This window comes from Bicyclus anynana, chromosome 7, assembly GCF_947172395.1.
Source record: "Bicyclus anynana chromosome 7, ilBicAnyn1.1, whole genome shotgun sequence".
Classification (NCBI taxonomy): Eukaryota; Metazoa; Arthropoda; class Insecta; order Lepidoptera; family Nymphalidae; genus Bicyclus; species Bicyclus anynana.
In genome coordinates, this window is record NC_069089.1 from 3,946,240 (window position 1) to 3,974,011 (window position 27,772).

The 27,772-nt window shown below is 40.5% G+C and overlaps 3 protein-coding genes and 1 long non-coding RNA gene across 4 annotated transcripts; 1 reads left to right on the forward strand and 3 right to left on the reverse strand.

Moving 5' to 3' along the window:
* Positions 1-12,161: 12,161 nt before the first annotated feature.
* Positions 12,162-13,163, reverse strand: LOC112043521 (uncharacterized). The gene has a single exon (XM_024078985.2). It carries the CDS (start codon positions 12,912-12,914, stop codon positions 12,522-12,524), a length of 393 nt encoding a protein of 130 aa, XP_023934753.1. The 5' UTR covers positions 12,915-13,163; the 3' UTR covers positions 12,162-12,521.
* A 2,840-nt stretch (positions 13,164-16,003) lies between these two features.
* On the reverse strand, positions 16,004-17,873 carry LOC128198210 (uncharacterized). Its single transcript, XR_008250943.1, has 2 exons — positions 16,906-17,873; positions 16,004-16,261 (listed from the first exon to the last, which is right to left on the reverse strand). It is a non-coding gene; the product is annotated as an uncharacterized LOC128198210 (long non-coding RNA).
* Positions 17,874-18,091: 218 nt separating this feature from the next.
* On the forward strand, positions 18,092-27,445 carry LOC112043586 (endoplasmin). Its single transcript, XM_024079070.2, has 6 exons — positions 18,092-18,282; positions 18,549-18,638; positions 22,651-22,811; positions 23,189-24,529; positions 25,567-25,723; positions 26,774-27,445. The coding sequence occupies exons 1-6, from the start codon at positions 18,237-18,239 to the stop codon at positions 27,325-27,327; spliced, it is 2,349 nt and encodes a 782-aa protein (XP_023934838.1). The 5' UTR covers positions 18,092-18,236; the 3' UTR covers positions 27,328-27,445.
* Positions 18,645-22,644, reverse strand: LOC112043587 (uncharacterized). Its single transcript, XM_024079071.2, has 3 exons — positions 22,446-22,644; positions 21,786-21,927; positions 18,645-21,388 (listed from the first exon to the last, which is right to left on the reverse strand). The coding sequence occupies exons 1-3, from the start codon at positions 22,597-22,599 to the stop codon at positions 21,259-21,261; spliced, it is 426 nt and encodes a 141-aa protein (XP_023934839.2). The 5' UTR covers positions 22,600-22,644; the 3' UTR covers positions 18,645-21,258.
* Positions 27,446-27,772: the final 327 nt, after the last annotated feature.

A 27,772-nucleotide genomic window follows, 5' to 3' on the forward strand; every position in this document is an offset into this window, starting at 1 on the left:
GGAATAATTTTTTGGCACTGCGACTCCATGGCCCAAGGGTCTCCACGGCAAAAGGTACAAATATGTAACTCTCTGTCAGAGGGGCATACTTGAGCCACTTACCGGTTTCAGCTTTTTCTGCTGCGGCTCCCGGTCTTGATTCTGTCTCCCTGATATGAAAATAAATTAATTTAAACTCGATAGATCTGAGTTATAGATTTGTACCATCTATAAAATGTTTGGAACATGGCATGATCTTGCAAGGAGCTTTTTTTTTAAGTAGGTATATAAATTAGTAGACTTAATATTGTTTTAAAAGTGGCAAGTATAATAATACTTACCTATGGTCTACTTAAAAAATTAAATATTTTAGTGATAAGTAAATATGTAAGTACTTACATACCTATGTTTCATCGTACCTACTATGCCAAAAGCTACTTCGGACTACTACTAATCTAGGTATACTACCTATACTATAATAGGTAGATATTAGGTTTAAGAGGTACTTAAAGTTCGTTATACGATACAAAATCTGGATCTACTGAACCAATTTGTAAGTGTCTTATGCTATAACAAATTAATGCTTACCTATACAACAGCCTTTCTTGATAAGTACTGTTTAACAATAAAGAAATTAGAAATGAAGGTAGAAAACACATGTCATTTCATATCTTATTTATTTTAAATCATGTATGGTTTGTTTATAAAATGTTATATAAAATATATTAACCATATCTAATTGTTCTATACTTATTAATAAACAAATTTATTTTCATTAATTTAAGAACAAGCTAATTATAATAATTATTAGGTGTGAAATGACTAGTGATTTATACCCTCATTTTTAATTTGTTTGTGGGTAAACAGACTACTCATCAAAAAGGTTCCTAGTATAGGTACTTACCTTTTTTTACATGGGGAAATCCTCACGGATACCTTCTCACCAAGGGGGGGTAAGAAGGTTATGTCAACCTTCAACCGACTAAAACCCCACGGTGTTCCGACTCATGGCCTGATGACTGGGCTACGGGAATGTTCCGTAAGCTACTGCAACCCGCCAGCGGAACCCGTATCACATCAGGTTCTCCTCTAGTGTTCAAAGCGCACCGGAACACTATCAACAACTTGAAGATTTATGTTCAGTGGGTGACAGATTCCCCGTATCCATCACTCGGAGGTCCTCGTCACGGCTCTTCGAAGGCAGATAGGGTGACAAACTACGTCAACCTCTCTTGACCTTTCCGCCGCCTCTTGTGACATTACAGTCTCACAAAAGAGACCACAGCATCCCAGCATTTTTCGTTATGCGTCATAACTTTAATGATTCCTGACAGAGTTCCGGACCGGAACCGGACCGCACCGGACTTGCAACCACCGAGACGAGGCGGGGAGGTGTGAATGCGTTGCGACATCGGAGCGGCACCGCTCAATTGTTTATGCCAATGAGTTATTAACAGATTGTCCAACGCGTCGTGATAGCCCAGTGGATATGACATCTGCCTCGATTCCGGAGGGTGTAGGTTCGAATCCAGTCCGGGGCATGCAACGCCAACTTTTCAGTTATGTGCATTTTAAGAAATTAAATATCACGTGTCTCAAACGGTGAAAGAATAACATCGTGAGGAAACCTGCATACCAGAGAATTTTCTTAATTCTCTGCGTGTGTGTGACGTCTGCCAATCCGCATTGGGCCAGCGTGGTGGACTATTGGCCTAACCCCTCTCATTCTGAGAGGAGACTCGAGCTCAGCAGTGAGCCGAATATGGGTTGATTATGATGTCCAACACGGCTACGGCACCGCCGCGACATAAGAACGTTGCGGCTTCGCTCCGCTCGTGTGCACTCGTTCTTAGGTCATGACCGATTGCAGTCATGAGTACCTCGCGTGACTCCACCCAACTCGGAAATTCAGCCAAAGTATGCTGCGTGGTATCATGGCACTCCTCGGTAGGCTCTCTACATGCCAACCCTCCACAGGTATCTTCCAAATCAGCCGTGCCCCGAAATAACAAGTGTAAGGTGAAAGGTGAATACTCCGTGAATTCTTTGAACCCACTGTTGAAGTGAACTAGTCGAATCGCCTCAATAGGCTGACGACCTGCATTTGGCGACTTTAGCCTTTCTTACCACTTTCGAAGAACCTGGGGCGTGCACCGTGCGTTTAGAATTGGAAATTGTTCGTGGAGAAACGTGTTCTCGTGCTTGGGCATCCACCCGGAGCAGGCGATTGACGCAAACACCTCCGCATCCAGATACCTCAGAGGTGTTCCAACCGAAGCGGAAATTAATGGTATAAGTACCTACTTACCCACGACAACCTGACATACCTATTCGTTGGTAACTAGACTATTTTTAGTTTAATTTTTATTAAAGTTTGAAAGTCAGTCCACGCTTCTACTATAGGCACAGAATACATATTATGTAGGTACTACATACGGAACGGAAGTAGGTAAGTCCTTATCTAAGTAGGAAGTAAATCTATACCTATTCAAACAAAAACCCCTGACTGCCCCTGATTAGAGACTATTAGCTAGGTAGCTATAGTAGGCGGACTATTAATAGGTTAGGCAGGTAGGCGAATATAGAAAACTGTTACCTACCTAATTTAGCATAAGTATTCCTACCTAAGTAGCTACATAAGCAATGCGAAAGTCGTGATCTAGAAAAACATTTTTAGATCATGTAGGTAGTGAAAGATGGATGAAATAAATTATAATATAGGTATCTACTTGTTTATCACGTGTACGTAGGTACTTGGGTACCCATGTTGTTCACAGAATCACAAAGCAACATTGTATGTCGTCGGGCGGGACTGCGCGCGCGCGGGCGGAGCTCTTTCATCTCACCGCGGCCCGCCCCACTCTGCCCCGCTCTACCCCGCGATGCCCCGCGCCGCCCCGCTCTGCCCCGCGATGCCCCGCACGCACACAGCGCCCGCCGCTAATAAAGCCTCGCCGAGTTATGGAGGCATCACGTTTAGCTCAATGGGTAATTGTGAGTACGGCTTCTGAGAAGCGGGACTGACCCGACGGCGAACTCGTCTGCTGCATGATCGCTACCTACCTAGCTTGTTCACACGGAGGCTACTTACCTACGTACGTAAGCATGTAGGTAGGTAGGTGTACTAGGTATTTAATGACTTGGATTTCAGTGAGGTGTGGACGGTAATTTAGATCAAAGTATGAAAAATATTTTGTCATAATTTTGCGAAGATCCAATTCACCTATAGGTATATCTTACGTTGTAGCTACCTATGTTTTCCTAGAGCAACTGCTAAAGTTTGTATTCGGTTCTTCTCACTAAGACAGTGCCGGATTTACAATAAAAGCTGTAAAAGCCAAAGCTTCTTAGGTCGGTATGATTGCATTGATATCACTATCGGTCTATCTGTCCACCACCCACACCTTAGGTAGGTATACCTACCTATGTAGTAAACCAAAGCTTTGCTTTTCTTAGCTTATAACACACACCCAAGATGTTAAAAATAATCTATAGAAACTAAATAGGTATTCCCAAAAAAAAAGAATTAACGCTATTGTGAACAGTGTATCTCATTTAAGAGGACACTAGGGGTGGCAAATCCGGCACTGCTAAGACCAAATTAAAAATTTATAGTGACTAAAACAGGCTTACAAACAAGTATGAAGTACCTACTTACCTAAACAATGAACAGACAAACTTGACGCAGAGGTATCAATCCTTGTAATTATTTGATTTGATTTGTTTTTTTTTATGATCCATTAGGCCCTATCTATCTCTCATAGTCAGGAGAAGTTCACGGCATTGCCAGGCATGTTCCAGGTCTCATTCACACAACGTCGCTCGTCTATTTCAGCGGCTATTTGTCATCGCACTAATTCACTCGTCCAGCCGCATAGCGCGCGCGTCCCGCGTAACTGCTGACCAGTGGCGTAGCTAGGTAAAGTAGCCTACTTTATAGTAGCTAGTAGATAGGGTAAGTAGGTAAGTAAAAGGTTTTGATTTAACTCACTTTAAAATCGTCAGATTGAAGAAAGAGGAATGCCCATCCTCGGCCCAAGCTAATCCTTAACACCCGGCAATTTATTTAAACCCATCAAGGCTGGGCCTTGAAAAAATCTTGATAATTCTAAATTTCTACTTTAATAATGAAATTATTACCTACTTTATCAAAAAAAGTTTGCTACAACGTTTTATAACATTTTTAATTTATGTTTAATTTGTTCACAACTGGGACAAGCTAAGATCGTTGACCATACAGTCTGAGGTTTACGATATTTTTTAAAACTTATAATTCATTTGTTTGTTCGTTTTTTGTTTGTTAAGCTTGTTGGTTAAAAAAACTTTGTTACTTCGCCACTTTGGTATCTACACCGGCACTTTGTCCTAGAACATCACTCCCAACCTGTGGTCCGCGGACCCCTGGGGGTCCGCGAGTATGTTGAATAAATGCTAATGTCTCTTAATCGCTACGCTTACTGCACTGATTTGAGATTACAACTTATTAGCAACATCAACAAAATATCACTGATTAATTTGCAAAAAAACAACACCAACCTTTACATCAAATTTTTTCCATATTTTTTAAAATAAACAGTAATAAGTACCTACCTATTTTGATCTGTATCTAATAACTAAAATAAATATCTAATCGACTTTTTTTGCTGTTCATATTATTGAGCGGGTCCGTGAAAACTGTGCTCGATTTCCTAGGGGTTCCGTGGCTAAAAAAGGTTGAGAAACGCTGCCCTAGAACAGTGATAATAAATGCATTTATCTTCAAGAAACATACTTTTAATTAAGCCAATTATTTCACCAGATCCTTATTTATACCTACATCATATTATCATCTCCTTATACTTTTATACGGGAGTATACCTGGGTTCCCTGGGCTGACGTTGTATGGGACTGTGAGCTTTCGCCTTTCAAATGAAATGAACCGACTAGTTCCTAACTAATTCTATCTTATTTTTCTATCACTTAGGTGGATTTTTGGGAAAAGTAACGCTATTCAGTAATAACGTTTTTATAATTCGACAATGTGATTTTCGAATTACTGTCTATCTCTTTGTCTATTTTAGTACCATGATTAACGATAGAAATGAATTCGAATTTCACATCCTCAAGTTGTAAACAACGTTAAAGAATAGCGCCACATCACAGGCATATATGCGTTTATAGAGGGGGGTTCAAGTGGGCCGTGCCCACCCTATAATGGACCTGTGCCCACCCTAGGATTCTGGGCTACCGCTAAGAAATTCTATTATGATACTAATAATAGACTTGATATCGGGGGCCAGGTCCACGCGATAATAATCCTAGATACGCCAATGGCCACAGGTATTGAGTGCGTATATTATTCCATACTACGCCACTGAGCTTCTCCCAGTGCGGTGACACTCGCCGTGACATGCGTGACACGCCGCGTGACGCCATCACTCATACTCGATGTCGCCAAGTTGAACTTTACAGACGTGCCGACTTCTGTTAGTGACTACTAACCTACTCATCTATCGGCCGTTTTCAATAACCTACCCAAGATTACAGATAGATACCTATCCTCGATTCTCAGTAACAGTCAAACTATCTTTACATAATCAAACTATCTGTCAGTAGGTTATTAAAAAGCAGATAAGAACAGAAAGATAGTTTTTCTTAACTTTCGTAAGCGAAATGGCGGATAGATAGCTTATTGAAAACTACAGTTAGTAAGGTAGGTACCAATACATAGTTGCCAACAATCTAGGTTTGTTCCACCAAGAGAGATGTTATGTATCATAATCACAATGCATCATTTAGGTAATTGTGAAATTCTCAGTAAGTAACCACCCAGAGTGTGGAAAAGTCCAATCTATGAATGTCATGATTTTGAATTGAACTAAACTGTGAGTAAATCCTAAGTACAATGGTTTGTCTACGGCCGTAATTCCTTCTCTATTAAGAAGAGACTGTCCTGGACCGGTTTATTTACATAACAATGGACAAAAGATGGACTATTGAAACACGATGGAAAGGTCCATTAGGAAAAAGAAATGTAGGAAGACCAATCAGACGGTGGGCTGATGATATCACTCAGATAGCCAGAAACGAAAGGATGAAACCTGGCAAAGACAGGGAGTTGTCGAAGAAGATGGAGGATTCCTTTTCCCTTTCAGGGGTCCGTATTTAAAAAGATCATACTAACTTTTGACGACCTCCGTGGCGCAATGGTATGCGCGGTGGATTTACAAGACGGAGGTCCTGGGTTCGATCCCGGCTGGGCCGATTGAGGTTTTCTTAATTTGTCCAGGTCTGGCTGATGGGAGGCTTCGGCCGTGGCTAGTTACCACCCTACCGACAAAGACGTACCACCAAGCAATTTAGCATTCCGGTACGATGTCGTGTAGAAACCGAAAAGGGGTGTGGATTTTCATCCTCCTCCTAACAAGTTAGCCCACTTCCATCTTAGACGGCATCATCACTCATCAGGTGAGATTGTAGTCAAGGGCTAACTTGTAAAGAATAAAAAAAAACTAATATTACTTACATAATTTAAGAACTTTTGAAACGTAATTCAGAAATGTAATGTAAATATGGATAAAACGGCTTATTTATTTATTTTATTTATTAGACAATTTAGGCATATTATGCATACGAGCTAATTCGGTATTCATTTGCAAGTATGGAGTCAGTTCGCTACGACTGCAGTCGCCTCGTCTATGCGAGGTCCATCGCTAGCGCAACGGCCATAAACGCGACACTATCTCCGTCTTATCAGTGCTTATCGCAGACAACGTGATTTAGCGCCGCGCACTCATCGCGTGAATTATGGCCCGGCGGTCGCCTCCGTCACAGTATCCGTCATATTTATGTGGTCGTGGCCCAATTACGGCCTATTTACGGCGCGCTGCGGCCGCGCCAGCGAGCGACTCGTAAACTTGTACTGATAACTGTGGAATGGCCGTAACTATTTTAAAGGGCGTTTTTATTATTTTTTAAGCGAGCGATGATCAAAAATGGAACAAAGTGTAATCGGCCGCTGCGGTTGTGTATGGTAATCTAATACAAACATTTTAAAGATAGGTTTCTCAATAACGCGCAAGCGGCTTCTGAAAGAAGTCAGGAAGGCACGCAGTTTAATATTATTGATATTGTAACATATTTTATCTAATTACAGCAACTTTGTTATTGTGTAGGTAAATCCTGATTATGTAAGTACATACAGTAGGTAATGACATTCTAAGTAGGTAGGTATTATTTATGTACCTAGTAAGTAGACTTCCATTTAGATTGGTAGTAGGTAGGTATGTACCAACTTAGTATGTACTAACTAATATAGGTACCAATTTAGTTACCTAAATAGGTGAGACATCTACCTATTTGTAACTCATTTACCTATTGTAACGACCTTTTCTCTGGCAGCACTAAAGAAATCCATGAGGTTTTAGGTTATGATTTTACCACTCATTTCACTACCAGTAGGTATAGGTGCTTACCTATCTATATATCACAGACTTACATACTTATAGCTGGTTATAGGTAATAGGTACACTATCAGTTTAAAGCCGAAGTTTAATAACACGTTACATTGGTTTGGCCTCTTAGGTAGGTACTGTGCAAGTTATCTTTAAATAGTTGTAATTTTGTCTAGCCACATTCTCCCACGACGTAGTTCGAAAAAAATATTTGATAAACTCAAGTCGGACTCGCCCAGCGAAGCGAAGGTTCCGTAACAATTTCTATGTAGGTATTGATATCTACTTAAGTAAGTAGAGTGAAAAATATGATTTTTTTCGTTCTTCATATTCAACCGTTGGTATTATTTCAGATTTTTCCCTCAGTAGGTATACCTACTTGTAGTATGGGACGTTATTACTTAGGTAGGTACATATCTTTCATAATTCAAGCCTCTAGAATCTAGACTAACTAGGTACTGTAGGTACTAATTACTAAAAGGAAACTACTGTAGGTACTGTATGTACCCTATGAATTGTGATTTCATTAATAAGTCAAAATAACTACTATTTTTTAAGTTAACTTAGAAGTTTGATTTTTTCACAGCTTCAACTATCTGAGGTTTAGACTCAATACCTTCGCGTTCTCGTGATGTTTCTTGACAGACAGACAAAAGGACAACAAAATAGATAATCCTACGAGTACCTATAAGGGTTAAGTAGCTAGGTTTCGATATTTTCCTTTCCAGGTAATGAACCCTAAAATTAAACAAAAAAACAAATAACAAACGAAACCCATTTTGATCCACAAATTAAAAACTAAAGACGTTTATAACATGACAACATCGAGACATCGAAGGTAATTTACAACACTCGTTTGTGGAGATCCGGCCGAGATACGAGTAATTTACAGTTCTGTCCCTTGTTATACCTACCTACCGCTACCCGCTACCCGCCGCCCGTCGACAGGTAGCCGCGTGACCCCTCGTCATAAACACAATAAAAAACCCGTTGAAACTTTAAAGGTTTGAACCTTTGAACGAGCCACAATAGCTGAGGGATTCAGGAGGCTGGACCAAGGTTCAAAATTACATATCTAATATACATAATAAATAGCCTTTTTAGAGTCGTAGCTAGATAACCAAGGGCCCTGGTGCAAATGATAAAATGAGGCCCCACACTATCTAGACTGGTTAGGTTTTATAAAGTAAAAATATTAAATATACAATAGGACAAAATACATAAAAATGTTATTGGTAAGTTACCTTATCATCATCTCCTTTTCGTTTTCGAAATTTTTTAAGTATGGGTAGAAAATTTTCTAACCTGACTCGATTGATTTTGTGGTAAGGTTTGAGGATCCCTGACCCTGAGCTTGAGGGCCCCATTGCACCGCCTAGCCCCTGGGACAGTGACGCCATTGCTTTTCTATAGGCGGTAAGCCTAGGCGCTTCGGATCATGAAATTCCGCGTTCAAGTAGGTACCCACCTATACTGGGTCCGGCTAAGTAGGTACCTAATATTGAGCTATTCATAAGCTAAGGCCTTGTTATATCTACTGTGCTAAGGCCGTCAGTTCCACCTATTGTCATTTGGTAACATGTGATATTTATCGTTACGGAGACAAGCATTACCTACCACCAGTGGTGTGGTTCACCAGGTTTTTAAGTAGGGTATGCACTGTAAGTAAAAATTAGAAAATTCCTTCTCCAACTATATATTTTGTGATCCAACATAGGTTTGTATCGAGTCCTTAGGGTAGGCAGTGCCTTTTTGCATCTATGTAGTGCACGCCATTGATTATCACCCTATGTTACGTATTGGAGCAGCGTCAACTCTTTGCTCGGAGTCAACATGAGCTTCAATCGCATATGAATTTTCCAAAAATATCTCAAAGCAAAAAATGAATAGCAAGTACGATTGACCCGTGCACTGATTTTAGCAGGTTTATCATTTACACGAATGCCTTCTAATACGAGCGCGCCTGCAGGTGACAAATACCCGCATACCTAGATACTGATAACGTGTTGGCTGTGACTGAGCATTTAGATAAACTGTGAGGAATCCGTGTTGAGTCGCTCACAGGCTGTCGGCTGCGCTCGCTGCAGGCTCGTAAAATACACATCTAATGACGAGCTGTGGAGCCGCCACTCTTTACTGGCTATTTGACAGGAAGCGACCACAGAACACGAAGCGTGATATTATAGCGATGCTGTTGCTATGTGATAGTCAGTACCTACTTAATAGATGCAAAAATGTACTGCATACCCTGAGGACTCACATTTACCTGTAGATATTTTATACCAACTCCGGTGGTTAGCCTAGATCCTAGGTTCAAATTCTGAGTTGAGATAAGAACCACTGAGTTTAAAAAAAAAGTACCTAAACATTTTCAACCTTGAGATCACTGGCATGGGAAAGTTGGTGGTGTTAGTGCTACGCACCCCTGTATCGGAGGTGCTGGAATGGCAATCCCGCACCGGAAAACGCTGTTTATTTGACTAAGTAGAGTTAGTTATATAAACAATGTAATTAGTAAGTTAGAGTTTTCGCTAAGTGTAGGTAACCTACCTGTAGTTAGCTGCTGTTATTTTAGGTTCTCCGATCCTTGAGTAGGGCTAAGCTATGCATATAGCTTAGTTAAATAAAGGAACTTGTACTTAGTATTATTTTAGCTGCCCGAACCCTAAGTAGAGCGAAGCTAAGCTATGCAACAGTAGCGCTCCTACCAGTGGACCGTTGCCGCTATACTCGCACATCGCTCGCACGTCCGTCACCGTTTATCGCGAGGATCTGTCGTATTTATTGGAGCGTCAAGAGCAGTGGGTAGCGCGGTAGCCCTAAAACCGCCGGTTTAATACCTCTCGTAAAGCGAAGGTAGCGGCGGGTCGAGCCGATAATTCCCCCCGACTCCCGATAAATTAGCTTAATTAGGGTGTAAAAAACTGAAGGAATCTAGTGCGGTCGTGGGTGGCCACGAATGACGCGGGCGGCAGATGATACGTCTAATTAGTGTTGAGTTGAGAGAGACGCTTGCGCTTACACTGCACCTATTGGTTTTTGGAATTCGTAGCGTGGGTCGGTAGCTAGCCGTAAACTTCTATCGATATGTTAATGTATTAAATAGTTTTTGGGTGCACATCACTATTTTGAGATTAAAATCTTAATACTTATTTGTTTACTTAATACTTAAACTACTCTGCCTTATTTAGGTAATAGTAGGTGCCTATTAACTAAATAGTGATACCCACAGAACGTATGGCACTTACGATGCGCGAGATAATAGATCCGTTATTAGAAATGTACCTACACCCTCATCTGTTAATTAATAGTGATTAGAATTAAATGAAAGACGATATTCACCTTGACTTGTTGCACAATGTGCAATGTGCAATATCCTAGTAGAATAGGTTGCCTAGTTAAATCGTGGTCAAACAATAAAAACTTTGTTCACTGAAAACACATAGGATAGTATCGTATCTCAACGGAGAACCGAATATATATAATAGTAAATAAAAACTGGATTTAAATATTTTTTCAAGATGGTGGAAAATACAAAATCTAGGCAACCCTACAGTTGCAACCTTTTCAGTTTCAGGTTTTTAGTTCTGTTTTGGTATATTCTTATACCTAGTGAACGACTTTTCAAATATCAGTTGTCCCTCATCTGCTTGGCAGCTAACCAAAAATTTTCATTTATAAATTTAATAATTTTTTATTGTTTGGTAACAATTGGCAACCTATGTGCAATGAGTCAAGGTGAATATTATCTATTATTTATTTCTAATCACAACTTAATAACAGATGAGGGTATATATTTCTAATAACGGAACTTAGACCATACCTACCTCTACCTATGGCTAAGCTACGGATATGGAGTGCCGAATTCCCTTGCATTTTCCCTCCCACCTAAACACCCTCAAGTCGAGAGGGAATATACAATGTAATGAGAACTTTAGGCAATATCCTGGGTTAAATCATAAAATATTGAGCTTATTAAGATTTTTATTTCAAAATAGTGATGTGCACCCAAAACTATATAGTACATTAACATAATATCGATAGAACTTTATGGCGAGCTACTGACCCAGGCTACAAATTTCAAAAACCAATAGGTTTTTTGGAGTTTACTCCATAAGAATAAATATGGGCACTAAAATTCGGTGAACGAATGACAGCATTACTTCTAAGTTTAATTTTTCAGGAGTCAGTATTTCGAAATACATAGTATATGCTGCGGGAAACATACACCTATTTATCTGAAAGAGTAAACTCCTTTCGTGCGTCGGAGCTGACACACACTTTCTTTAGTTGAATAACTTCAAAATTAAAAATAACATGAGATATACATCTTTATTGGCAGTACACAAATTAGTACTGAATCTACTAAATAACATTTTATTTACTAGATTCGTTCTGGTGAACGATGAAAGGTGAACCTAATTGACTTTGGTTGGTTATGTCAGTGAGATGCAAAAAGTTTCTAACTGTAAACTTTTTGCACTATAAATGTAAAAATTGTAAGCTAAGCTAAGTAAAGTTAAAGCTCTAAATAAACACTTTGCCCTCAAAGCTAATCTGTAATTGCCACATGGCATTACCAATATTAACACATACAAGTAATGTCACTTAAAAAAAAAAGACACACAGCCAAACGTAGAACCTCCTCCTTTTTGGAAGTCGGTTAAAATTGGTAATGGTGGTCAATGGGAATTGGGAACACAGGCAACATCAGAGGGGACACAATCTCAAGTAATGAAGGTGATAGGATCAAAGTTAAAGTTCATTTATTTCAATTAGGCTTAATTTACAATAACTGGCTGTAGTAACATGGCTTTGCAAGAATACATTACTGTCTCATGCAGTCATGGGTGAACACAAATAACTGAAAAGACACCAAAAATGCCATATTAAGCTCAACTCATAATGTCAGGGGAATGAGAGAGATAGCATTTGGAAATATCAGCCTTCTGGAAACTTATGATTGTCTGTCAAGGCTACTACACCATACAACATAATGATATTTCATCACCTTGAAACATGTAACAATACAAGGTGTAACACAACATATACACTATAAGTTTTGTACAGTCACACAATCAGCAGCTGTTATTCAGCACGCTCCGCAGCTCAGAAGCAGTCAGGGTGAGCTTTAAGCTCAGCCGCCAGAGCGCGCTCCACCAGCGGCGCTGTAAAGCGGTTCAGCGCCAGCGAGCAGCACACGTGCGCGGGGCGAGCGCGCGCTGCGGCCAGGCGTCTAGCCAGTCGCACTGCGTCGTCAGCAGAGCCCAGCAACGCCGTGGCCAGGGCGCCGTTCTCGTGCGGCATACCCAGCGCCATGTCACCCAGCTGTGCATCCTGTGCGCCTAGCCACACCAGCGCGGATCCATCCATGCGTAGCACGGCCGCCCGGCACAGCAGTTCGCCGCTCCACACCTCGAATTCATGTACACGCCACGCGCTCTCGCGGTACTTCACGCGCCGTGTCGTCGTCAGCCGCTTCGGGGAGCTGCCAGCTTCCATCTTCAGTAACCGTTGTTGATTGCACCAGCTGATTTCAACCGGTTGTCCTTATAACCGCTTTGGTGGCAAATTTAGCACGAACACGAAGTTAAATATCTGAAGAATTTTGTATGTAAAGAATGGACGTAATATCTGTACGTATTTATATCAAAAAACTGGATTTGTATTACAATATTACATTATTTTCAATAAATTACAAAAGAAAACAAACAAACGTCAGTTCAATTGACTTGACATTATTTGACATTGACAATTTGATTTGACATTTTGTTTTTTTTGTCAATCATGTCTGCTTTTTTTTAACTTTCATTACAGCCCTGGACACCAGTCTTTTACTGAGATTGTAGACAGCCTCAGAGGGCCTAATTGTCTAACGGAGTTCATTGATCGTAAAGTTCATACGATCGGCTACGATCAACGATCAATCGTAACTTTACATTGGTATTGTCTAATTTAGTTCATTATATGAAGACCGGATGGTGAACGATGAACTGAAATCATTCATGAAGATTGCGTATTGTTTATGCAAAACGATAGTGAAACTATCGTTAATAATATTATCAAATTTAAGTCAAACTCCATAATAATGCATATATTTTAACAAAGTTTTATGTCTTTTGTTTAAAACATTAAAGAAGCATTAAATTTCACGAAAAATATCTACTATTGAAGAAAATAGCGTGAGAAAATGGTACATGCAACTCAAGTAACAAAACGCAATTAACGAATTTAACCAAGGGCTATTTGGACTATTTGGTAATCTCCCTGTTGTCTGTGTAGGCTAGTGTCAAAATAACGGGGTATCCTATTAGTCTGTGGTAAAACATAGCATATTAATAACCTGTGGATTAGAAATTTTAATTTAACAAAACAAAACAAAATTTTTATTTTTCAGGTTTTAAAGAGAATTTAGAAATTGAGCAAAGTTTTAATAAATTATAGTGATCTTAGGAGCAAAGTTTACTTCGTTTGTGTTATTGTTAATCAAAAATATAAAAGTAAACAAAAAAGAAAACTACCTCTATCTAATTTTGTCGATGTCCATTTCTTAAGAAGTTTCTCATTAAAACAACCCTTAACTCAGGCAAGGCAGGGCTAAGGTGGTTAGTGTAACTACAAGTGGTTAACTTACAGTAAGCCAACTGAAGAACAATCAACAATGCCCGATTAATAAGAGATCGCGCTGCTTGTCTACTATATGTCCCTGCACTAGTTATAGCAGTAATTTCTTTGTTTGGAAGTATTTAGCACATCCGGGCTGCGCAAAAGGAGAGGGTGGGCATTTCCTCTGTCTCTTAGAAAAGTCCGCATGTTATTTTTATCCCAGTGTTAATCTCTAAGTCTCGTATGAATCGGCACTAATATACATAAGTTTACCTAAGTGTGTGATGAGTGACTTCACAAACAGACTTATTATTAAAGGATTTGAACAGTTCTCTAGCTCTTTAGGTTGTTTTATTCCTTCACCAGCCAACAACAGTGCCATAATTACAATGGGTTCGCAGAGTTAGTTTATCTAGGCATTTAGATATACCATTCAAAATCCTCTACTGAGAGCAAAAAGTTACTGTTTTATTTTATTTTTTATTCTTTACAAGTTAAACTGAAAATCCACAACCCTTTCAGTTGCTACACGTCATCACACCGGAATGCTAAATCGCTTGGCCGTATGTCTCAATTGGTCCAGCCGGGGATCAAACACAGGACCTTCGGAACATTAATTATCATTAACATCTGATAGTGGTATATTAACACCATAACTACCAATCCACATTGGAGCAGGTTTTTTTTTTATTCTTTACAAGTTAGCCCTTGACTACAATCTCACCTGATGGTAAGTGATGATGTAATCTAAGATGGTAACGGGCTAACTTGTTAGGAGTAGTAAGACAATCCACACCCCTTTTGGTTTCTACATGGCATCGTACCGGAATGCTAAATCGCTTAGTGGTAGGTCTTTGCCAGTAAGGTGGTAACTGGCCGAAGCCTCCCACCAGCCAGACCTAGACCAATTGAGAAAACCTCAATCGGCCCAGCCAGGGATCAAACCCAGGACACCACTGCTAATGTTTTTCTCTCAAAGATTCTATCTAACTTTTGGTATGAAATATTAATTTTTTTTTTAATTTCAGACTAAATTGATTATTATGAACAGACCATTATGATGAACCACTGATATTGACTCAGAGACATGAAGATGAGTGCTTTGACAACAAGACTGACTAGCTGAGCCAGCTTAAGAATTATGTGGTGTGTGTGTGTCTAATTCCAGGAGCTCTCTATGTCAGCCATCCATCTATATTCTTACTCATTTTTGTTAATTATAAAATAAATTTGATTATTTAGTGTGTAACTTCATTGTACCTATTCTGCTAGCTGTTAGAAAGATAGCATCTGTAATAGTTTATTTACGGTAAAACATATTTAAAAATAAACATGCTTTAACATTTAAGTATGGCCAATATGTTGTCAAGTACAGTGGGCAGGGCTGAATCCATGATGATGACTCTTTTTCTGATTTAAGAAAATATACTAATCATCAAAACAGTGTCTGCAAGTACTGTACAGGCCGACTGTTTGGATGAGAAGTATATATTTGATTATTTTTAAGCTTTGTGGTTTCAGGGTTTAAAAAATGTCTAACTGAAAGTCTATGTTTACTGTATTTATTATTATTATAATAAATAAACTTAAAAAAATCTTTTTTTATAAACTTCCAACCCCTATTTCACCCTCAGAGGTGTCATTTTCATAATTCTTAGAATACTAGTAGTCAAGATACTGTAATAAAAAGATACAGTTTGTGAGATTGTAGGGGTAAACACTGGACCTACTGAACCAATGTTGAAGATTATTTTACCAATAAAAATCCACATTTGAGTATTATAGGCCATGTATTCCTTCCCACGGGAACAGGAATTATGTGGGTGAAACTGCAGGGGGGTGAACATACACAGGTATTATAAATGTATTTTTACAACTACACTTTTTTGAATAATTTATTTAATTATTGTAATGGTAAAAAAAATATTAATAGTAAAATGTTAAACTGAAAGCTTTAGTTTTGGAAAAGACTACAAAAAACAAACTCAGCGAAGTAAGTATTCTTTTATTTTCAAATATCAAAGACCAAATCAAATATCATCAGCATTTCACAATCTATGCAAATATTTTGATAATACACACACATTTATGATTTGACCAGATAACAGGGTCATCAGTACAATGTCCTATCAGCTAAAAGCCTTTGCCATCTTTTCTTCAGCACACCAATATGTTATTCCACTGTATTGCAGGTGCTTTTTGCAATATTGGAGTCTGCAGTTATAGGGCATATTCCAAATATCCTGTAAAGCAAAATTGTTGATATTGAGCATATTATAAAATACACACATCAACATTTATTCTCAATGTAAGTGTAGTTTGTGTACTAAGATAATATAGCAGACAGACAAGCTTCGCTTTGACTCATTCCCTATTCCTATCCTATTCTACTCCCACCCATTGGCTTATCTACTATTATTTCCTATTCCTAATTCCTATTCGGTAGCTCAGAATCCTAGGATTCCTTGGGTGGGCATGCACCAATGGAAAATGTAAATGTACCTATGAGCGATGACGAAAGAGTTTGTTCGCCATAATCATAATTTTAAAAATAAAATTCGATTCCTTTTTGCTTAATAACCAGCAAACTTAACTAAACCACACACATAAGCCCTGGAACACAGATCCCAACACATTGGATACAACAACATGCAAGATGTCGCTGAAATCTAAAACATGGTATGGTATTAAATATCGTAGGTATTGAGTTTATGTCGCTCTATGGACTTATCGTCTCTTTCTCTGGTACGTCCAAAGAAAGTGTGTGTAAGAAGACATTGGATGCTGGAAGAAAGATGCTGTTTGATCCCCAGTTCTTGGAGGAGTCCAGGATATGCAAGCATTCTTCTTCAACATATTTCTAGAGCTTGTATATTCTTTTTCTCACTTTCTCTCAGAGTCCAAGTCTCAGCATCCTATATAAATCGATTAATAGCACTCAATTAACTTCATTGTTTTGACTTTATAGGTTCATTGCAAAGAATATATTATTTATTACTCTTTTTAACAGAGTTCATTGTTTACAAACAAAACACTTCGCAAAGTTTCGTCCTAAAAATGCTAACTGTGGACGGGGAGACTGAATTGAGAGATTTAGAATGGAAAAAAATATTAATTTTAGATATTTAATAAAATATAAATAATTATTTTGGAATTTTGGACATCCACAATTTGTCCGTTTTACGATCAAAGGTGACTCAAGACCCATCGTAAGTTTTTGACATAAGCCATGAACATAAAACTTTACACAATTCGAAGACAATCGCAAATAACTGTCAAATCTTAACAAATCATTCACTCTTCGTATAAAAATAACGATCTAATCGTAATGAACTAACTATGCCCAACCGATGGCTTTCCATTGGCTTACACAATCCGAAATAGCCGTTTGACAAGTAAAAACGTACGATTTCAACTGTCAAATTCAATCGTTTGCGTTAGACAATTAGCCCCAGAGACTGGCAACTAACATTGTTACTAATTAACTACAATAAACAAATATCGTAGTGATTCTTACTCAAAAATTTATAATTTCAATAATTAATTTTGGTGCTTTTAACCACTTTAACGTCCGTTGGCTAAAAGCGTTTGGTGGCACGTTTGACTTCTAGTGCCATCTATTAGTGTTTTTAAAAACTACCTATTAACTTAACTTGTACACAAGGTGACGCTTTTTCCGACAAATTACTTCTATTCTAAAAAATTAAAAAATACCTATTTTCTTTTGTTCGTAAGTTGCGAGGGCATGATTGAGATTCAAAAGACGATGTTCTTACAAAACTGAAACGAGATAGGAACTTCTTTGATTATTTTCTTCTCTAAAAAATAAATTAGACCTTATTTGTAATTGACAACACCAAACATATGTCAGTGTCAAAACTGATTCAAATTTCAAAAGGTTTTGGAGTTAAGATTCTATTTTAACCAATCATATAAAGACATTTGTTTTTTCTCTTTTCCTATTTGTCGGAATACTGTCGTGGATAGATTTAATAGGAGGACGTACAGTCATCAAATTTATTTGAACCAATAGAAAATGAAATTCTGTGCTGTCCTCATACGTATATCGTCTATGAAACCGGATTATAGAGGAAGAATTTTGGCAAACTTCCATTAATTCTGTTGTCGCATTCGAGGTGCAAGTTTGTAGCGGCGGCCGACGCCGGTCTTTTGTGTAATTAGTATAGTTGTCACAAAACTGAGTATTGTGAATTAAAAATGAAGAACTATTTGTTGCTCGGAGTGGGCGTCCTGCTTCTTTCAGGTGAGCTTTTAGAAAACAACATTTACCAGTAAATCCACGCAAGCCACGATGCTATAGCGATAGTAAACTCGACAAACTCAAAACCTACAAAACCCAGTATTAAACCATTGGTGTTGAATTATAAAGCAACTAATAACAGTAACTGTAGGTAAAACTTGGTAATATTTAATTTTACGTCGATACATCTTAGAATGCCGACTTCTAGAAGTTTCTTAGTGTGTTGCATGGAATACGAGGAGTTTGATTTGTTGTGTACAATGTTACAGGATGGTGCCGCGCACAGGAGGGCGTGCCCAGCGTGGAGGAGGTGACGGTGGACGCGGACCTGGGAGCGTCGCGCGAGGGTTCACGCACTGGTGAGTGACCGCCGCCCGAACGCCCGCATGCTGGGCGTATTTATGGCAAACATAATGAATGATATCTTTTACTGCGACAGCAATTTTTTTTTTTTTTTGCAATCTGTTATTCAAAAAATATTCAGCAAATGGTCTGTATGTTGTCATGACTTGGAGGGCATCACATCCAGTGACATGAGCCCTATGTATTCTTGGTTTATTAAAGGAATGGCCAAATAATAAGACAAACATAATTAACTTTCTCCTACTGTGGATATGACTTCTCTTTCATTTCTCATTTTGAGGAAACATGCATTGCAAACAGACATACACTTATGAAAGTTGGCACACAAGTCATTTACAACCATTTAAGTGACTTCAAAACTTTGCCAGTTTATAAGTAAATATGCAAACAATCTTTTAGAGGAGGGGCCCAGATGAGACTTCATATTTGGAACTAGCTGAACTCTGCAGCTTCACCTGCTTAGTTTCCATTCCAAATAACAAAAATACAGAGATAAAATATTGAGATAAAATATTGGCTATGTTACTTTCTAATAATGTAGCTTTCTATCGGTTAAAGAATGTTTCAAATTGGTCCTGTAGTTTTTGAGTTTATTTGTCACATACAAAAACAAATCTTTGATTGATCATGAGAGAGGTGAGAGGGGTTGGAATCAGAGGCAGAGGTCATATCCACTGGGCTATCACAATTTGCAATTAATAATCTATGATTTATTTGTTATCACTAATAAATAACAGATATGCATATATATTTCTAATGCCAGATCAGATCATTAGTAAAGATAAATTTTACTGTGTTACTTGGTTGTTGCCTACCTCAAATTGTAATTTGCATATAAACTTATTTCACCCTTTTTGAAGTCAGTTTAATTTTATTAAATTACTCTTCTCAGACTGAGGCATGTTTGCAACCCACTATCATTAAGGGTTCATTTAAACAAGCAGCAACTGCTACCAACGACTGCAGTTGACTGCTGTCAACTGCCACCAATTGCAATTGATGGTGGCAGTAACAGCTGCTGTTGGCAATGTGCTGCTCGTGTAAATTAACTTCACCTAAATCATGACATAACTTGATGATTCAAACGTGCTTGTAAACTAAGCCTAATTTTGAATTTGAATAAGAATTTACTTTTTAGCATTTCAAACTACAAAAAGACAAACAGAATCCTGTCAAGATAACAATCTTAAGAATCCAGAGTATCAAGTTTCCTAAAACTGTAGCTTGATGCTGTGAAAACAAAACTTCCAAGTTAACATAAAACAGATAATGCCATTTATGTCACTGCCACAAACTGAAAAATTTGTGATTATAAATAAGGATTAAACTAAATGGATAAAGTAGGCACATTTTATCTTTTTTATACTTTATCATAATAGTATCAGTTGGGTATCATAAAATATACTTAATCTGTTATAAATTAACACCTCATAATTTCAATGAACACATGAACAAAATGTCAATAGGTCTTATTTTCCTTACAAGATAACTACTCCTCCAATTAATAATACCAGGAAATACAAGGTTAAACAGTTAAATACCGACTATACTTGTAATCTGACAAATATTTTGCAAAAATATTTTTTTTTAGGTTCTGTAGTGCTAACACATTCATATCATATGTACAGTAAAAGCTCCTTATTCACGCTACCTTTATTCACGTTTTCTTTTTTATAATGTTTTATCTTAACTGAGTTTGCATACTCCGGTTATTCCTTGGTTAAGACGTCTTTGACAGATATATTTGCAGGCCTTTTTTTTTTGTAACACTAGAGTTTCATGAAGTTTACTGTCTCTACTAGCAAATGCAAAGGACCAGTAAAATTATAAAAGAGTATTTATCATTTTTCACTTCAGAAATAATTCATTGTCTCCCGTAAATCAAATACTCCTATGAGGTTTTATGCAACTGGAGGCTACCAACTTCAATTTCCAAACAAAAAAAAAAATTATCACTATGGCAAATAATTATCAACCATTGTCATTAATTGTCAATACGTATTTTATTAAATCCCTACAAATCGAAGTGGAAATTTCCCAAATTGGGGAAAGATAATATCTCAATTTCCCGAAAAATCCCCGCCATTTGGGAAATTCCTCGCCATTTCGGGAATTCCTCGCAAGTTGGCAATGCTGTCACAGATAATAAATAAATTGTTCATAGATCGTTTACTCGCCGTTCTCAATCGCTCGGTTTACATACCAGAGTCAAAAAGCGTCTGGTGAACAGGAAAAAAACGTTCCATGTTTAAGCTACGTTTACTATTTGACGGACCATTACGACGGACGGACGTACGCCGTTTAAATGGAAGTCAGTGAACTCGGGTTTTAATAAAACACAGTTATTTTAAAAATCAAAGTATATTTTTTTAAATTCTTATAAAAATGTTAATAAAATAAAAAATTTAGTCTGAGAAGAGTTAATGATGAAGTAGTGCCAGATTATACATGGAATAGATTATTGAAGGTCCAGTCAGCAGCATCTTTGATCTTGTACGAACCAATTAATATGTTAAATTGAAAATACTTATCATTATTAACAAGAGGTGCTAGATTAGGTAGGGGCTACATTATCGAAAGTCCACTGTATATTTGTGCTGTACATAAGTCCAGCAGTCAGCGGCGACACAGGCCATGGTCAGCGGCCAATATCCGCAGGCGCTCCTTGAGCCAGGCCGAGTCGCGGATGTGGTGCTCCAGGCGCGGGTCGCGGGGCGCGGGCGGGGGAGCGCCCCACCAGCCATACCTGCACGACAGTACCTTCTGTTATTATGTCTCCACACAAAGAATGGCTCCTTTGTCGCAACAGCCACAAAACAAAATGCGGTCATTGACCTCTTTTCTGTGGTTTCATACATTTTATATGGATGACACCAGTAGCCGCTACAAGCCACATAACGTCACTTCTAGCTTTAGGTTGACAGCTTTTGTGGTTAAGTCCCGTTTGTGGCAAACTATCACTCTGTTTTTATTTACAAGACGGTGGTCTTCGGTTCGATCCCTTAATTAATTGGTCCAGGTCTGGCTGGTGGGAGGCTGCGGCCGTGGTTAGTTAGCATCCTAACGCCAAAGACGTACCACCAAGCTATTTACAAAGCGTTATGAAACACGGCTAGAGCTGTAAACTGTATGTGTGTGCATACTCGTGCTGTGTGGTGAGCGGCTCGGCGAGCCTGTCGCGAGGACCGGCGTCGAACATGCGCTGCACGCGCCGCAGCGCGCTCTGCACACGCTCCTCGTCCTCGCGCGACTCGCGCCCGTACATCCCGCCGCGCACCACAGTCGCTGCAAGCGGTCGATACTGTAGCTATGTGGTCATGGCAACGGATACATTGTATACATCAATTAGGGCTCCCGCACACGGGCCACCACAACCACAAAACGCCGCTACCGGCATATTTAATGTAGTTTTCATACAATTTATATGAACTCCACACGCTACAATCGTCGCTGCTCGTTTGTGGCCCACACCCGCCCCAAACATCGCCACTCATATCATGTATAAATGCAGCCATGCTGTATCCTGATACTGCATGTATGGGTTAAAAAGTAGCAGACACCGAACACAAGTGTCGACCACCGGCTACAAGTGGCTGTCGCGTGCTTCAGCTACATATTTTGTGGCCCCTTCTTGTAGCGGCGTTTGTGACTGTCGCGTGTGGCCCGTGTGCGGCGACACTGAAACTTTAGTCATTTTAGTGATTTCTTAAAACGATTCCACGCTATGATGTTAGTTGCTTTCTGCTGCTCGGGTCACAAAAGCTTTGTATTGTCAGCTAATGATGTAAGCGATAGCAACTCACGCAGGCCGAGGGGCTTGACCGCGGACACGTCGGAGCGGCCCGGCTCGCGCTGCGCGGCGAAGCGCAGGCGGAAGGAGCGCGCGGGCCGCGAGCGCTCCGGCGCGGCGTCCCCGGGCTCGCTCGCCGTCGCCGACATCCCCGACATGGCCGACATGTTGCGCTGCACTGCCGCACTGACTGACTGTCTGACTGTTTGTTTGCGCAGACGCGGAGGCGGTGCTGCGCGAGGAGGAGGCGATCTCCCCTGATGGGCTGAGCGTGGCGCAGCAGCGAGAGCTGCGCGACAAGGCGCAGAACTTTACCTTCCAGACGGAGGTCAACCGTATGATGAAGCTCATCATCAACTCGCTGTACCGGAACAAGGAGGTACACTGTTAGGAGAATTTAAATAAAGTCACAAGTTGTATTTATTGAAATATTTAAATTGAAAGACAAAATTATTCAGAAATTAATCAAACTTAATTAGTTGATACGCAGACTATTTAAAAACAAATCGAAGCGTTGGTAAACTAGCAAATGACTGTAAGATCACATTGACGATCTAATCAATCGATCACGTAAAGTTGCTTATATGGTGTTATAAAAAAACTAGTGTGCTTTAGACCACACAACTGAAGTAAAAACATTAAAAAAATTAACAAGATTTTTAAATATTAGTAGTGGTAATTAAGGCTTGCTAGAACCAGGCCTTATGTACACTATACCCAGCTGGCCCTGAAGAAATGCTCATCTTTCTATTGTAGATTTTCCTGCGTGAACTGATCTCCAACGGCTCGGACGCGCTGGACAAGATCCGGCTGCTGTCTCTAACTGACACAGACGTGTTGGCCGCCAACCCTGACCTCAGCATCCGCATCAAGGCTGACCCTGAGCGCCGCCTGCTGCACATCATCGATACGGGAGTGGGCATGACGCGCGCTGACCTGGTCAACAACCTGGGCACCATCGCCAAGTCTGGCACCGCCGACTTCTTATCCAAGATGCAGGACTCGGGCGCGGCGGCTGGTGGCGCGCAGGAGATGAACGATATGATCGGACAGTTCGGTGTCGGCTTCTACTCGTCCTTCCTCGTAGCCGACCGCGTCACTGTGGTCAGCAAGCATAATGACGACAAGCAGCACGTGTGGGACTCGGATGCTACATCCTTCAGCGTTGCGGAAGATCCACGCGGTGATACCTTGGGCCGCGGCACGCATATAACACTGCATCTCAAAGAAGAGGCGGCTGATTATCTGCAGCCTGACACTATTCGCGCGCTCGTCAAGAAGTACTCTCAGTTCATCAACTTCCCCATCCACTTGTGGGCCTCGCGCACTGAGACAGTAGAAGAACCGGCGGAAGAAGAAAAAGACACGGATGAGGACGCAGACGAGGACGCCAAGGTGGAGGACGCGGCGGCCGACGAGCCTGCGGAACCCAAGCGCACGGAGCGGACGGTGTGGGAGTGGCAGATCATGAACGACAACAAGCCGCTGTGGACGCGCAAGCCGGCCGACGTGAGCGACGACGAGTACGCGCAGTTCTACAAGAGCCTGACAAAGGATACGGCTGCACCGCTCGCACGCGCGCACTTTGTGGCCGAGGGCGAGGTGACATTCCGCGCTCTGCTGTTCGTGCCGCGCGCTCAGCCCGCCGAATCCTTCAACCGGTACGGCACCAAGACTGACCACATCAAGTTGTACGTGCGCCGCGTGTTCATCACGGACGAGTTCAACGAGCTCATGCCCAACTACTTAGCCTTCATTCAGGGCATCGTGGATTCTGACGACTTGCCGTTAAACGTGAGCCGAGAGACGCTGCAGCAGCATAAGCTCATCAAAATCATCAAGAAGAAGTTGGTGCGGAAGGCGCTCGATATGTTGAAGAAGATTCCCGACGACGAGTACGACCACTTCTGGAAGGAGTACTCGACCAACGTGAAGCTTGGTGTCATTGAGGACCCGTCCAACCGCTCGCGCTTGGCCAAGCTGCTGCGCTTCCAGTCGTCGCGCGGCTCCGAGCTCACGTTCTTGGCCGACTACGTGACGCGCATGAAACCCAAGCAGAGCCACATCTACTACATCGCGGGCGCCAGCCGCGCTGAGGTGAGTAGCACCCTGCACCCTGCAAATTATAATATAATGACTACCTTCTAACAGGTGAAAATCGAGAAAATCGTGCTTTTACGAGTTTATTACAAAAAAAACAGTTCTGTGTACTGAATATTGGCTAAAGACTAATAATAATAAATACAGATCCAAAATGCATTTTTTCGACAGCTTCTCGAGACTGGCCACCTCATTCTCTACTGACTGCTTGTACTCTATCCAAATCTAAGCTCATATTCTTCAGAAAATGACAGACAATTTTGTTCGTGACTATGAGTGCGATACAGGTCCTTCTGTCAAAAGCACAATGACTTTGTGCTTTTGACTAGGGGTTTTTTTTGTGTTCAGTTCTCAGACCAATTATAGAAGGACCTGTATCGCACTCATAGTCACGAACAAAATTGTCTGTCATTTTCTGAAGAATATGAGCTTAGATTTGGTACATTTCTTATACTAAACTAGAAGTTTTTGCCCGTTTTTTACACAATTCAATTATACAAAAATGTATTTTTACGGGGCTCTTTAACCGACGAATACAATTACAACTATAAAACATCAATTCTATAGACACAGTTTTTACAATCGCATTAGATCGTTGATCATATACTTTGACAGAAAAGTTACGTCTAGCGAGGCAGGTCCTATACAATAATTGGTCTGAGGTTCAGTTACATCTATCAGTGATCAGTAGCTTGACTATAAACTTTTCATAGCAGATAATGTTTCTTACCAGGCGTGATTAGCAATTTGGCAAGACTATTTGTGTGTTCTTTCAGTCTGCTTTTGTGTTTTATAGCATTCTTTGTTATAGCGTTCTTCCTTGACTGTCGGCATTTGAAGATATGCATGTCTGCTGTTTTGGTGAACCAGGGGGCGTTTAGTATTGTGCGGAATACTATGTTCTGGTATCTCTGGAGTATATCAGTATTGGAGTGACTGGCTGTGCCCCACAGCTCCAAGCCATACTGGACTTTTGTCTAGGGTTAGGCACTATACATGAAAATTGTACAAAATAGAAAAATCGCAATGTGCAGGTGGAGAAGTCGCCGTTCGCTGAGCGCCTCGTGCAGGCGGGCTACGAAGTGCTGTACCTGACGGAGCCCGTGGACGAGTACTGCCTGTCCTCGCTGCCCGAGTACGACGGAAAGAAGTTCCAGAACATCGCCAAGGAGATCTTCGACCTGGACCAGAGTGAGTTTTTTTTTAAACTTCTATACGCACTCTTGACTTGAGGAGTAAGATGGTGAATGCGTTACGAAAATTGTAATCGGGCGATGTGTGCTGCCATCTATAGGCATAATGCAACAGTTTTTGTTATTTTAAACTACCAGTAGATGGTGTTCTTAGAGAACTTTGAAACAAACCCTTTCTATACACTTTAAGAATCCAATGCCTGAGGGTCATAGATCGCGCTTTTTTATTTTTAACTAACTTCAATAACAGGAGGTGGTTCTCAATTTGTCTGAATCTTGTTTTTTTTTAAATGTTTTACTTCATATGTGCAGCATATCTGATTTTTATTATTATATGACAAATTGACAAGCTGACTGTGATCTGACCTGACATCAAGTAGCGATGCAATCTTAGATGGAAATGGGCTTACTTGTACAAGTGTATTTGTCCCATACCCGTGACAGTTTCTACACGACATAGTACTGAAACGCTAAATCGCTCGACTGTAGGTCCCAGTAGAGTGTTAATGATCCAACTAAAAAAATCCAAAACTTCTTTTTACTTCTGTTAAGAACTCTACCAACTACGCCCGATAGGTCGTCAACGACTATTCCACTGTTGCTATATAACAAGCTGTTGAATTAGAAATCAAACCCAGAACTTCTGTTGAGAACCAAAGCACTCAACTGCGTCAGAAAGAAGTCGTCAACGAGTATAGCACTGTTATTTTTTATTCTTTACATGTTAGCCCTTGACTACAATCTCACCTGAAGGTAAGTGATGATGCAATCAAAGATGGAAGCAGGCTAACTTGTTAGGAGGAGGATGAGAATCCACACCCCTTTCAGTTTCTACACGACATCGTAACGGAACGCTAAATCGCTTGGCGGTACGTCTTTGTAGGTAGGGTGCTAACTAGCCACGGCCAAAGCCTCCCACCAGCCAACCAATTATGAAAATCTCAATCGAACCCAGGACCTCCGTCTTGTAAATCCACCGCGTACACCACTTGTTATTTTATGTGCATATATAGTTTGCTTGCTATATAGCTTGTTGTTTTATGTGCAGGTGAGGCAGAGAAGGCACGTTTGGAAGCAGCACGCGTCGAGTTCGAGCCGCTGACGTCATGGCTCGGCACGCAGCTTAACGAGTGGGTGACGCGCGCGACCGTATCGCGGCGTCTTGCACGCTCGCCCGCCGCACTCGCCGCCACGCCCTTCGGCTGGACCGGCAACATGGAGCGCTTGGCACTGTCCAACGCCCACCAGAAGGCAGACGACGCCCAACGCCGCCACCAGCTAGCACAGAAGAAGCTGTTAGAAATCAACCCTCGCCACCCTGTAGTGCGTGAGTTACTGCGTCGCGTGCGTGAGGACCCCGACGACCCGTTGGCGCGCGATGCTGCGCGGACGCTTTACCGTACCGCGGCGCTGCGTTCTGGCTTCTTGCTACAAGAGGGACAAGCTACGGACTTCGCGCAAAGTGTGGAGGGCATGCTGCAACGTGCGCTGGGTCTGTCTCCCGATGCTGTGCCCGAGGTGGAAGACGAGGTCGAAGAAGTCGAGACGGAGGCGGAGGCGGACGCTCCCGAGGTGGACGCTGATGCCCACGAGGAGTTGTAGGCGCGCCGCGGGCGCCTGCGAGCGAACGCTCGCGATATGAGACTGCGTGTTTTATAAGTTCGGTTCGATGTTCGCGCCGGTGACGTTTTTAGTGTAAATAAACTTTAATATTTATTTATGTGTGGTTTTAATTTTTGGGTTCCTTGTGCTGTTACTGTATATGAACACAGATAGATAATAACTTTTGCATTTTGTAATATTAGTATGGATGGATATTCTCTAATTTTGAAAAATTCCTAAGTTATATATTTTTTTTAGGATTTTTCTTATTTTTATATGTATCAGTATTTTCTATGCTGCAGCTGTTGTAATTGAGATTTTAAAAATCTGATTTTTGTTAAAACATTAAGAAATAAATTACCATCTTACAATTACTACAATACTACTATTTTTATAAATAATGTTTCATTAAGCCTGATTTAAAAAAATGTACTGTGCTGTCTTA

Bases quoted from the DNA above. Each gene is read 5' to 3' on its own strand.
- LOC112043521 (XM_024078985.2), bottom strand. From the start codon at position 12,914: ATGGAAGCTGGCAGCTCCCCGAAGCGGCTGACGACGACACGGCGCGTG.
- LOC112043586 (XM_024079070.2), top strand. From the start codon at position 18,237: ATGAAGAACTATTTGTTGCTCGGAGTGGGCGTCCTGCTTCTTTCAG. The intron at 22,812-23,188 runs GTACACTGTTAG...TTTCTATTGTAG, and splicing joins CGCTGTACCGGAACAAGGAG to ATTTTCCTGCGTGAACTGAT. The intron at 24,530-25,566 runs GTGAGTAGCACC...CGCAATGTGCAG, and splicing joins CGGGCGCCAGCCGCGCTGAG to GTGGAGAAGTCGCCGTTCGC.
- LOC112043587 (XM_024079071.2), bottom strand. From the start codon at position 22,599: ATGTCGGCCATGTCGGGGATGTCGGCGACGGCGAGCGAGCCCGGGGAC. The intron at 21,928-22,445 runs GTGAGTTGCTAT...GACCGCTTGCAG, and splicing joins GGTCAAGCCCCTCGGCCTGC to CGACTGTGGTGCGCGGCGGG. The intron at 21,389-21,785 runs GTATGCACACAC...ACTGTCGTGCAG, and splicing joins CCGCTCACCACACAGCACGA to GTATGGCTGGTGGGGCGCTC.